The sequence below is a fragment of the Mesitornis unicolor genome, unplaced genomic scaffold, assembly GCF_000695765.1.
Source record: "Mesitornis unicolor isolate BGI_N332 unplaced genomic scaffold, ASM69576v1 scaffold21105, whole genome shotgun sequence".
Classification (NCBI taxonomy): Eukaryota; Metazoa; Chordata; class Aves; order Mesitornithiformes; family Mesitornithidae; genus Mesitornis; species Mesitornis unicolor.
In genome coordinates this window covers 100,280-112,458 of record NW_010183833.1, presented here as the reverse complement: position 1 = coordinate 112,458, position 12,179 = coordinate 100,280, and the positions used below count along the sequence as shown (strand labels likewise).

At 57.4% G+C, this 12,179-nt stretch overlaps 1 protein-coding gene across 1 annotated transcript in view; it reads right to left on the bottom strand.

Moving 5' to 3' along the window:
* LOC104540464 (ankyrin repeat and fibronectin type-III domain-containing protein 1-like) overlaps window positions 1–11,240 on the bottom strand; it is a gene marked incomplete at its 5' end in the record, with an annotated part of 15,270 nt that extends 4,030 nt beyond the window's left edge. Inside the window, 15 exons of the mRNA XM_010184284.1 lie at window positions 363–529; window positions 795–963; window positions 1,718–1,868; window positions 2,217–2,383; window positions 2,735–2,950; window positions 3,308–3,427; window positions 4,465–4,597; window positions 5,072–5,171; window positions 5,410–5,517; window positions 7,518–7,608; window positions 8,934–9,031; window positions 9,666–9,779; window positions 10,048–10,242; window positions 10,518–10,725; window positions 11,039–11,240. Of these exons, the coding sequence (XP_010182586.1) occupies window positions 363–529; window positions 795–963; window positions 1,718–1,868; window positions 2,217–2,383; window positions 2,735–2,950; window positions 3,308–3,427; window positions 4,465–4,597; window positions 5,072–5,171; window positions 5,410–5,517; window positions 7,518–7,608; window positions 8,934–9,031; window positions 9,666–9,779; window positions 10,048–10,242; window positions 10,518–10,725; window positions 11,039–11,240 (2,239 nt within the window). The remainder of the gene's footprint in view (window positions 1–362; window positions 530–794; window positions 964–1,717; window positions 1,869–2,216; window positions 2,384–2,734; window positions 2,951–3,307; window positions 3,428–4,464; window positions 4,598–5,071; window positions 5,172–5,409; window positions 5,518–7,517; window positions 7,609–8,933; window positions 9,032–9,665; window positions 9,780–10,047; window positions 10,243–10,517; window positions 10,726–11,038) is intronic.
* Between the last annotated feature and the right edge of the window lie 939 nt (window positions 11,241–12,179).

Genomic DNA, 12,179 nt, shown 5'->3' with positions numbered 1-12,179 from the left:
CAGCAGGACCTGTCTGTAGGCAGGGGTGCTGGGAAAGGTGGGTAGCATGGAGTGCTCTGTTGCACATCCATCCTAAAATGCACTTCCAGGCCCTTTTTTAGCAAGGTGGAGACCTGCAGAGCAGGAGCCTCCAGCTCTCTAATCAGGATTTTTTAATGTGATCATTGCAGTCAGAAGTTGCTAAACGCAGCCCTGCTTGCTGCTGCCCATCAGAGAAACCCCACAGGGTCACAGCCACCAAGACCAGTGCACAGCCCCGGCGGGGATGCTCCTGCAGCTCATCCAGGACATGACCGTGCTGGCCACATCCCATGGATGCTGTCGAGCCCAGCTGCCTCCCTGCACGCTCCTGTCCCACGTACCTGGATGTAGTCCTGAACCTGCTGGTGCCTCTGCTTTGCGGTGGAGAGCTCGGCGTCAGAGAAGGCCTCTCTGAGGCTCTGCTGAGAGAGGAGCGACTCCAGTTCCAGGAGGGCAGACACCTGGCAGTACTGGGTGATGAACTCCCGGTCATATGTGAAGAAGTGCACTGAGGGGAAGAAAAAAAGAGACAAGAAAATGAAAAATATCAGGTCCTTTGCTGTGGATGCTCTACAGGCTCTTCCCTGCTCAGCCAACACAGGGAGGAGGCAACACTGTCCTCTAGCCCACCTGGACAGCCTTCAGTGTCCTCCACCTCTCCTCTCCTGGGGAAGAGGTAGCTCCAGTCCACCCCACTGCCTGTCCCAGCTCTTGGCAGGTCTCAGAGGGCAAGGAGACCAGCAAGGTTGGGTTTTGGTATTTCTTCTCCTCACCTAGCTCAAAGATCTGCAGAGGCAGCGTGAGGAAGCCAGAGCGAGGGGTGTATGGGTTGTTCTGGCCCGGAGCAGTGCAAACATCGTCCGATGGAGGCAGGAGCAGCAGGAAGGAGACCTGGCCCCCAAAGTCCAGCACCTCTTGGCTGTACAGACGGAAATCTTTGGCCTGCAAGAAGACACTGCAGGTAACGGGTGCAAACATCACCTGGTGGGCCCTCCACCAAATGTTCATCCACAGAGGAGTCCTCAGGGACCATCCACAGCCAGGGAACACTGCTGTTTCAGCACACACTCAGAGGCTCCTTGCTTCTGGCATAATCTGCACACCTCCTTTTCTCTCTGAATTCTCCTAAAAGTCTCTAAACTACTAGCAAAAGTCACTACAACAGGGCCTTAAAGAAGAAGTGCCACCAGCGATGGTCTCAGCTCAGAGAGGTGCCCTCACGGCTGCTCTGCCAGAAGCACGTGCCTAGCACTGGGGCTGGTGGACAACTTCCCAGTGAATCTCCAGCATGGTTGAGGATGGATTTCTTCCCATGCAGTCTGGCCCAGGGGGCTGCAGCTCCATCCCACCACCAGCCAGGGACCATCCAGCTTTGGAGGGGCAGAGCTGGGCCAGTCTTGTGCTACAAGCACTGAACCCAGGACCAAACCACATGGCAGGCAATAATGCAAACCCAGATGCACCATCCTTGCTTCAGAGGTACAGGTGAGGGTATGACAAAAAGCTCCTGTGGACACAGTCTCCAGGTAGGCAGAGGCTTCAGATGCTGATTTTCCACCACTTGCCTTCTATTTGCATGGGACTAAAATCTCATCACTGCTTCAGGTCCCTAAAGAGGGTCCGTGGGCTGCAGTACCCTGCCTGCTGTGGTGACTCTTCCCCTTCCACCTTCCCATATCTTGACACCTGCCCGTACCTCTTGCAATGGGATATTGACCAGGGTCATCAGCTCCTTGATGGCCACTTGGAGCTCCTGAAACAAGGGGTTGTTGGAGGTCTCAGCCTCTGGCTCTGCAGGAACAGGCTCCTCCATGCTGGCCATCTTCTGCAGCCATTCCCATTCCTCTCTGGAGAAGGACAGAGACAGACATGTGAAGGATGGAGCAGCTCGGGATAGACCTGAACACGCAATCACCGAGAGTGGTGTTTGTTCGGTTGTTCCTCCTCCAGACGGTGCAGCACCCCAAGGGATGTGGGAGCTGCTGAGGTAGAGGAGGACCTCAGTTTGCTCCAGACTGTCCTGAATGGCAGGCGGTGGGGCTGAGAGGCAACTTTAGGCTGCTGCCAGGAGCCCAAGAGCAGAAGCAGAGGTGATGGGTGCTATTAGGTGATGGGTGCTATTAGGTGATGGGTGCTATTGGGTGATGGGACAGAGGAGACTGGCTGCCCCAGGTGAGCTGCCGTGCAAGTCCCACCTGGAGATGTTCGGATTGGAGCGAATCTTGACATGGCACAGGATGTTGGGGAGCCGCTCTGGCACCAGGACTCGGATCTGATCCACGGCGCTGCACAACTTCAAGTAGCCCAGGTAGAGGCCGGGGGAGAGAGCATGGCTGCTCCGCTGGTGGTAAGCCAGCTTGTCCTGAGGAGAGAGGCACTGCTGGATCGAGGAAGCCCTCGCAGTGGGGCTCCCTCCTGCCCTCATGCCCAATACTGCAGCACAGCCGGCCCAGCCAGCAGAAGTTAAGTGGCAGAGCAGGATCCATCCAGTGCTGCTGGGATGGATCTGGCACCACCCTGATGGCTCCCCTCAAAGCAACAGGGTTTTGGAGGCTGGCTGGGCTCTGCTTCCCCTCTGCCTGCAGCCAGGACTGAACCCTCAGTGGTCTGGGCTCTGCCGTGGCCTTTCCAGCCTGAGGGGGAGCAGGGAACACTGGTGGTCCTGCAATGGAACCCACTGCAATCCCCTGCCCCAACAGCAGCGGTGCAGCACCTGGACGGATATCAGCAGCATGTCCAGAGCAGTGGGCTCCTCTGGGGACGACACGGACTTGCGGCTGGTCTGCAGCTTGCAGATGGGAACCCAGCGGACACTCTCGAAGGTCTGGTTGGTCTTCACCTCCTTCAGGGTGACAATGAGGATATTGCCTTGTTTGTCTTTGACAGGCTCGAAGAAGACCTGGCCCAGGTCCTGGATACCCAGCAGCCCCTGTGTAATGGGACAGGAGGGCGGGAGAAAGCAGTGGATCAGGACACATCCTCGAGGCACAGTGCTCTGTGGGTCTGGGATGTGGCTGGTGGTCTTCCCTCTGCCAGCTGGAAACCAGCCTGCCCAGCAAAGCACCCACTGACAGTCTCCAGTGGTAATCTCTGCATGAGATTACCACACAGCCTGACATGCCACTGCCCCACAACTGGGGTCCTGCCAAGAAGTACAAGGCAGGGGCACCTAGACCTGCCTGGGGTTTTCCTGGGTGCAGCACATTTGTGTGCTGCTCCCAAGGGAGCCCAGCTCATGATGTCCTGGCATCTCCTGCACGCACCTGCCCCTCATGCCCAGCCTCACCTGCATTTGTGAGATGGCCAGCAGCATCTTGAAGCGTGTCTGCAGGATGCAGGAGCAGGATGACTGGGAGACGGTGACACACTGCCGCAGCCACAGGATCTCGTCCCACATGCATGACACCTGCAGCACACCAAAGGGCCATCACTGCCAGCCACCACTGCTTGCAACTGATTCACACAAAGGTGTTTCGGGGAAATCCATTTCCCGTTCTGCCAGAGTTGGGTTAGGAATGTGCATGTGCACATCTCAGCAGGAGAGATGGCACAGGCATGTCAAGATGCCTCCAGAGCCTGCATCCAAGGGAAGGACCATGCCCTGTCCACCCAGATATCTTTCTTCATCTGGAACGGAGACCTTCTTAAGTTCAAGCAGAAGATAGCCAAGAGAAGAAGAGAGAAGATAATTTTCTCCCTAAGGAGAAGAACCATCCAGCAAAAGGTTTTGGCCTAGAGCTGCCCACCTGCCCTTTCATTAAGCCCACTGACAGCAGAGGACCAGACAGCAGCATCCTGCACACTCTGCTCTGCATAACAGAGGCAGAGCTGCCATGGCAGTGAAGCAGTTAAACAGCTGAGGAGCCAGTGGAATCCTTGTGGAGAGGCAGCACCCACTCAGCACAGCACACAGCTTGCCCAGTGCAGCACCGGTCCATTGCCCACCTGTTGTGGCATGCAACCTGCCCAGCACAGCACTGGTCCATCGCCCACCTTTGGGCTTCCAGGGGCTGGGGTGGCAATGCCATTCCCTGGTGGTTTCTCGGTCCATGCTGAACCCTAGCAAGCAGCAAAGCTGCAGGCTGCCAGAACTGCCAAGCCCAGTGCCTGGGGTGGAGGGGGAGCTGCTGCCAGCCATTGCAACAGTGCTTCACGACACCTGCTTGGCTCACCCTGGCACTCTGGGGCTGCAACCAGCTCTCTGCATCACCCTGCCCTGCGGAGCATGCAAGGACAGTGACACAGGTCCTGGAAACAACACCGGGAAGTCCAAGAGCCACTAGATGTTGTGGCAGCTGGTGCAAGTAGCCTGTGTTCCCTTTGTGCACATGGGGTGTCCCCTGGTGCTGTTCCCAGCCCTAAATCAGACCCATCCAGGTAACTGCCAGGAGACACACTGCTGCCGGGCCCCAGCGCACAGCACACAGTCCCCAGGCTACCCACCTTGGTGAACCAGAGAAAATCCTGCATGAGCAGGCAGGAGTAGGTGTCATCAATCTCCACCACAGGGATCTGATCTTCATGGGTCACAAGGATGTTGTCGTCCTTGTAGAAGATGGCTGTCAGGTAGAGGCCCCTGCATGGGAGGGAAGACAGACTCCAGTGTCACTCCCAGCTGCCAGGTTAATTTTCTAAAGGGTCTCTCTCTCCTGAGGACAGAGGAGATGCCCTGTCCCAGGTTTCAGCTCCTCTCTAACAGCCAGTGGCAGAAGAGGCAGACGGGCAGGAATGGGCAGGCAGGCCTGGCTGATGTGTGATGCAGGTGTGCTTGGAGGCCACATGTGAAGGTGGGTGATGAGGTCTCAAGAAGGGTGGTCTGTTGGGTGACGCTTTGGCCAGACCAAGTAGGAACACCAAGGAGAAAAGTTTAATTTCTGGCCAATGGGACTCATCACCACTGACACCACCACCTTGCTCCAGACAAGGACCCACCTCTGAGCACCCCAGGCCCCGGCCTGCTTGCACAGCTCCTTGCTGCACCCAAGATGGTCATCCGTATGTCCCTGCCAGGAGCTGGGCTCTCCACCACCCCCACACACCAGCCTCTCACCGCTTCAGTGTCTTGAGAAACTTGCTGCCAGGGTGGAAGAGGTGCTTGAGGCTCTTGGAGACAGAGTGCTTCCTGCTCTGGGGCTGGTTCTTGCAGGGCTCTGGGGAACAGAGAGCAGAGGATGCTGCAGGAGATGAAGGGCCATGCCTGCAGCCCATGGCACAGCACTCCTGCCCGCTGGGAAGGCTCTGCCGACGTCTCCACTGCCTGAGCCATCTCTCTGCTAAGTTCATCCATGGGACAGACCCGTTCCTGGTACCATCCCAGCCCCTCAGCCCATGCCACAAACCCGGCGTTGGACCCCCCACCTCAGCCTCCCCGCCGTGCCATGCACTCACCATGGCAGACGCAGTGCTGGTGGACAGTCTTCACCTGGCCCAGCAGATGGTCCAGAGCTTCAGCTTGTCCCCTCCGCCGCGGGGCCCGGCCGTCGTACTCTCGCCAGTCTGCAGGGAAGAGAGCACCATCATCCCTAGCACTCCTTGGTCTGGGCAGAAGAGGGGTTCCTGTCTCCTCCTCCCCATGGCAGATCACCTCCTGGCACCCCATCCGGGTGCCCCACAGGCAGAGCACAGCACGGCGACAGTTGTGACTGTTGTGCACCTCTGGATGAGCTCGGCTTTGGGAGATCCCCACTTTTGTGCCATTCTTCCAAGGAGAATCCCAGCTCTGCACAGCACCTTATGGCCACCAGCCACCCCACAGCACAGTGGGGACATGGCAGAGGGAAAGAACAAGGTCCCATCTGTTGCTGCTGCACTTCACTGGCCTTAAAAAATAGAATTCTTTCCAGGGTCTCTCTCCAGGTCTTCCCTGGAGATGCAGCTTCCTCCAGGCAAGTGCCGAGAGCTGGGCTCACCTCAGCAAACACATAAATAAGCTCTTCTGCCAGCTCCACCCGCTGCAAGACAGCAGCAGGACCGGGAGTGGGGCTGGAGACCTGCCAGCGCTGCTATGTTCGCTTTACATTAATTGCTTTAAACACCCCCTGTGTCCTGCCTGCTGCTGTTTTCCATGGAAAGTTCAGCTCTGTTAACTTTGGCTGGGTCGCGGCACTATTTTTAGGAGCTTTAAAAACACCCAGGGAGGTGCCTGACTATATTCTGCTGGGAGAAATATTAATGGAGATAAAAATAAATAAAACCCACTCATGTCTGATTCACTTCAGCCACACTCTATATCAATGTTGCATGGATTGCGGTCATGGGGAATGTGACCCACACAGGATGGTGAAGGGGATTTAAAGTGGGTGCAAACATGACCGATTGCCAGGCCAGGGTAAAGCCAGGGCAATTCAGTGCATGGGTAGGCTCGCTGTATGCATTCATATATGTTCAAATGTATTTTTGCATCTTTCCATACCGGTGCTTTAGCACTTGTGTACCTGCAGCGAGAGCTACACATGCTGCCTGCACAGCTCTGGCCCCCAACGCTGTTCATGCGCTGTCAGACCCACACCGGTGAGGTTAACCTCCCAGATGTGCACGGGCTGCTCCTTACACACCCGACGGTGCTGATCTGGGATCACCACGCAGCAGAGACCCATCCTGGGACCAGTGGCACAGGGCAGAGGCCACCTTGGAGCCCACTCAGCCCTGAACTTCACCCTTTGGGGCTGCTTCTCCCACTTCAGTCCTTGCCTGTCTCCCTCCACACTCTGGGGTGCCGTGTGTGGCACTGGGTAGCTTTTCCCCTACCCCAGTTGCCCTGGCACCCAGCATGGGGAGGTGAGCACTCACAGCCCAGAGCTGGTCTCTGGTGGGGCTCGTGACCCCATCCCAGCTCGATACCAGGGAACACAGGTCCCTGAGGTGGACTGGATAGGTGAGAGTGTGTGGTGGCGCAGGGGGGCTCTGCCCCAGGGCTACTGCCACCCAGGACCGGGACGCCTCTGAGCCCTGGGGGCACCTCCAGGGACAAAGCTGGGGTGTCCCACCATATCTTCCCTCAGCAGTGGTGGTTTTGCACAAGCTTGGCTGTTTTGGGGCAGATGTCACTGAGGTGGCACGGACTGACCCCTTCCAAAAGCAGCCCCATGCGAAAATACAAACCCCTGCTAAAAAACACAGGTGGTTTTCCTTTCTTCAGAAGAGATGGCTGCATTGCTTTCCTTTTTAACTGTGAAAGCTAAACATCCTCTCTCCTAGCTTCTTCCTTAGGATGTGCTGATCCAGGTGGCCTAAAATGCCTTTACCAGGCAGCCAGGAAAATTTCAGGTTGAAAAATTAATGTTTGGCAAAGCTTCTATTGGCCGGAGGCAGCATCCCAGGCCCCTGGGCACAGCCTCTTTGCTTGGCCTGTGACCCCAGATGCTGCCTCTGCTCCTGGATCCACTAGACCCACATCCCAGCTAGAGGGACCCTTGGATGACACAGGAAGCTGCCACTTCCCCCCACCTGCCCCACAGCTGGTGCTGGCTCCTGCAGACATTCCCAGTGGTACTTACTGGAAGGGATGGCGAAAGGGGGCATGGAGGCTTGCGGGGGACCCCAGCCCTTCATGTTGTAGGCAGACACCTGGACATAGTATGCTGTGCCCTGTGAGGAAGGAAGCCACACTCAGAGCACCGGCACCTCTCCCGGTTCAGTGTGTAAGGGAAGGAGGAACACCCCCCAGACCAGTATACCAGTACACTATGAGCAATACTAAGCTGGGAGCCTGCAGCCTGGGTCATCAGCTCTGGCCTCCTCCAGCTGTACAAAACTCTAGTTATCAGACACCAAAAAAACCCCATGGCCCAGCTGGGAAGTTTTGGGAGAAGGAACAGGAAAGATGGGAGACTGCGAATGGCCCTTGCTGGGAGATGTTCCTGCCCCAAAGGCACAGGGCTTCCACAGCCTGGAGGGTTGGGGTGCTGCCTTCCTGCTGGGATGTGTGAGCATCCCTGGAGACAGGGAGCTGGCCCAATGCTGCTGAGGGCTTATGGCATGGCGACAGTGATTAAAGGCCTCTGATTGAAGCCCAGTCAAGCTGCCAGATGTTGTAAGGCCTCCAGACACTCATGAAGGTGGACAGGAGCCTGTGAAGCAGCTCTGAAAGAATGACTGATGGGCTCAGGCCAGCTCCTTGCAGCAATGCTGCTGCTCCAGGCTCCACTGGAGCCCCGTCTTTCCTTTTTTCTTTCATCGAGAGCTTTAGTGCTGCACCTCCCAGATAAGGGTGACCCATCCATCCCAGCATTTCCTCCTCCTGGTATCCCAAGCTCCATCCCACCCCGTCCCCATCCTGCCCTGTTCTCCTCTGCTGGGCTGGTGTGTGCAGCCAGAGAGCAGCCCCCGGGGATGGGACAGCTGACAGGGAGCGTGGCCCCTGCAGCTCTCAGGGAGATAAAACAGTGGAAAGCCCTAGCCCCAACCAGCCTGTGACCTTGTGAAGCTCCCAGCGATGGAGACAGGGCTGGTCCCCCTTCTCCAAGGAGCAACAGTGCTGGTGCAAGGGCTTGATCTGTGCAGGTGGCAGAGGAATGAGCCGCTGATTTATTGCCCAGGAGGAGCACGGATGGAGCTGGGAGCAGGGTAGGGGACAGAGGATAAATCAAGCACTTGGTGAATGGGCCTGTTCTGCCTTTCACTCCAGAGTCCCCAAGCACCCTGTGCAGGGGTTTCCTCATTGCCGGGGCAGTCACGGCCATAGAGGGACAGATGGATGCCTCTTCTGTCCCCATGCTCTTAGCTCTGCCCACTAGCTGTGCTGAACTCCACCATGGCACAACACTATTCCTCCTGGTTAAATAATGCCCCATCCCCTCCCTGCATCAGCTGCAGGGAACAACCCCACAGGCTGCGCTGTGACCAGTGGCTTTTCCTGGCTGTGGGCTCTCCCCCCTCAGCTCAGACCCCCATGGGGCACCCAAAGAGCTCACCGACACCAGCCCCCGGATGGTGAAGTGCAGGTTCTTCAGCTTGTCGATCACGGCTTCCCCCAGCAGTGGCGAGAAGGTGGGGGAGCAGCTCCACTCCACTGAAAGAAGAGAGACCCCAAGGTGCTGCTTGGCCCTGAACCAGGGATGGGCTACCGGGGCTGGCTACAGCATGTCAGGGCCAGCAGCCACACTGGGACCGTGGGCAGCATGGGAGCTAGAGGCAGTGTAGTGAAGGCAGGGGAAAGGGGGAGTCACAGAAGGGGGTGAGGGATGGCATAGGGAGCTGTGGTCATCCTCACTGAGCCATGTGAGACAGGGACAACACCCTCAAACAATGGGTCAGGACCTGGGGATGGAAGAAATTCTTCCAGAAGCAAAAAATAACTGGTTTAAGTAGGTAAGGGGCACAGGAGTGGCAGGACAGCAAAGTCCCCTGTTGTGCAGAATGAGAGGGCAGCAAACAAATGGTGCCGTGAGTTTTGCCTTGGTACAGGATAGGGGTTTGGTCCAGCTCAGACCATTTGAGGGGTGATTAGGCTGTCCTGCAGTATGCAGCCCTCCTGTGCTTGGGCACAAAGGCGGCGTGACAGGGGTTTGGCAGCACTGCCCGTGTCCCTGGCACACTGGTGTGGCGTGGAAAGGGTGAGTGCCCCAGCACATCCCCCTGCCACACCTGAGGTCTTTCCCATGGCTGTGCGTCCCCTATACTAATGTCAGGACCCTAGTCTTTACCTTTGTATTTGGTGACGACGGCCGAGTTGGCACTCAGGGGCTCCCAGAAGGTCACCTGCACTGAGGAGCTGCTGGCCACAGAGAGGTGGACGTTGGTGGGGGCATCTGGGACTCCTAGGAACAGAGAGTGTAGGGACCACCACAGCAAGGATGGTGACTCTGAACCCTCATGTGTCCCTCCTGGGCCTCCCCTCACACCCAGGGACACGTTCCCCAAATGCGTACCCCCTGTGCACCCATACAGCGAGCCCTGGCTACAGGGTGCAGGGGTCCTCTGATTGGTGCTGGTGCAGTCCCATGCCTGGACCACACACAGCCCCACTCCTTCCCCCAGCATGGGGGCTGCTCCCCAGACCCTCTAAGCCCTCCTGCAGGCACTCACTGGCATGCTCAAACCCTGCCTTCATGCGCTTGTAAAGCCGGTATCGCCATTCCCAGGCCTTGAGCTGCTTCTCCTTCTCAGAGCAGTCGGCGTTGGGTGCCTCGTTCACCACCTGCGCCGTCAGCTCGTTGACGCGCTGCTCTGCTTCCCGCACCAGCGTGGAGAGGTGCAGCGAGCGGCTCTCCAAGCTCACAACTGCAGGGGGGAGTGGGCATGGCCACAGGTCCCGGGAGGGGAGCCAGGAAGAGGGAAGAGAAGATGGTTAGAGAAAGCCTGGGCTCTGCTGGCACAAAGTCCCTCCCCAAGACCCCATCCTCCCTTCTGTGTCCTGCCCCTGGGCTCCACTCAAGCTCCTGCAACAGTTTCCCAGAGCCCAGTGACCACCTCCTCACCCATACCCCACTGCCTGGGGTGCCTGACTCCACCAGGCTGGAGATCCAGGTGATGGGCACAGCACCACAACAACTCACAGTGTGGACTCTCTTTTGCTCCCGCCTGCAGCAGGGCCTTGGCGATGGGAGCGTTGTTGGTCATGATGGCGATATCCAGGGGCAGCAGCCCCTCACTATTGGGGGTGTTGAGGTCCAGCTCCTCGGGGCTGTACTGCTTCAGCAGCTCCTGGACCCTGTCTAAGTCCTGCAGCTCCACGGCCTCAAACAGGGCAGCATTGCTCTGAAACTGGACAGATGGAGAAACACAGGTCAGCTGAGCATGGGGCGCCTTCCACCACCCCACCAAACACAACAGCACCCACAAACTCAAACCAGGGGGTTGCCCTGGTCCCAGGGGCTCAGAAACAACATCTCTTTGCAGTCACGAGCGAATGATGATGAGCAAACACCTGGCCCAGCTCCATCTGAACCTGCTCCAGGGCAGCTTCACTTAATGCACCTTTGGGCTTCCACTCAGGCATCAACATCACCCATGCACGGACCCTTCATCCCAATCTTCCCAGCCGTGGCAGCACTGGATGGAGCCCACAGGCACTGACCAAGTAGGACTTGCGGAGCTTCTCTTTCTCGCCCCGTCCCGCCAGGCTGCCCTCGTCGAAGGATGTGTAGTTGACACGGAATTTCCCCGACAGGTTTCGGTAGAGCCTCTTGGCCGCGTTTGGCGAGGAAGGGCCTGGCGGCTTCCTGGCCTGTGCCAGCTGCAGGTCCCGCATCTGCTGCGTCATTTTAGGAGAGGATGACCTGGGAAAGGGCAAGGATGCGTGGGGAAATGAGAAATGGAGAACATGCCAGAAAGGCAGAGGCATATCTGCAGCATTGGGACCAGGGTACGACTCAGGAAAGATTGAGTGTTGCCAGGGTAGAGCTGATGCGAGCAGCTGCAAGGTGGATGCCATTGCCAGCAACACCCTCATCCACCCACTGTCAGCCAAGGCCAGTCCATTCTCCCTCCTCATCACTGCTGCTGGCCCTGGGGTGGTCCTGAGGGGGGTCCTGAGGGTTAGACATCTATTTCCAGAACCAAGGGCTGGGATACCCAGTAACCTCATGCTGCACAGCTCTGCAACTGGTCCCCATCCATCACACCAGGGAAATCTCTCCTTGCTACCAGTCTCCACCATCCAGCTCCTCTAGAAATGGGCTGCCCCATCCAGAGGTGCCCAGACACTCTCAGCAGCAGGAGTTGCAGGCCCCCCGACAGCTCCCAGCCCCACGCTGGGTGAGCGCTGCCCACCATGCAGTCGGCTTGGGACAGCCTTGTGCACCCTCTCCACATCCATCCTTCTAGCAGGAACCCGTCTCCTGTGCTTATTGCCATCCCTCAGGCCTGTTTGGTACGTGACTTTTCTTGGGGTCTTTATTCCAGCAAAGAGCAACCTCTAAAAGCAAAGCAAGAGCAGGGAATGGACAAAAGGCCATTTCTAACAGCACAGAGACAACACCATGTCCCTGTGGGGACCAGGGACCCCCAGTCTTCTAGTCACTAGCAGATGCAGGCTCCACAGCTGCTGCTCACCTTCTCCATCCACAGTAATTAAGCTACAAAACCTTTTCTCCACTCTGACTTTGATTTCTACTAGCCATGATGAACATGTACGAATCACTAGGAAAGCTGGTATCTTTTCTTGGCTTCGCAAAGAGGGAGCTGCCCCTCTCCCTGCAGCCATGACCCTCACTTCC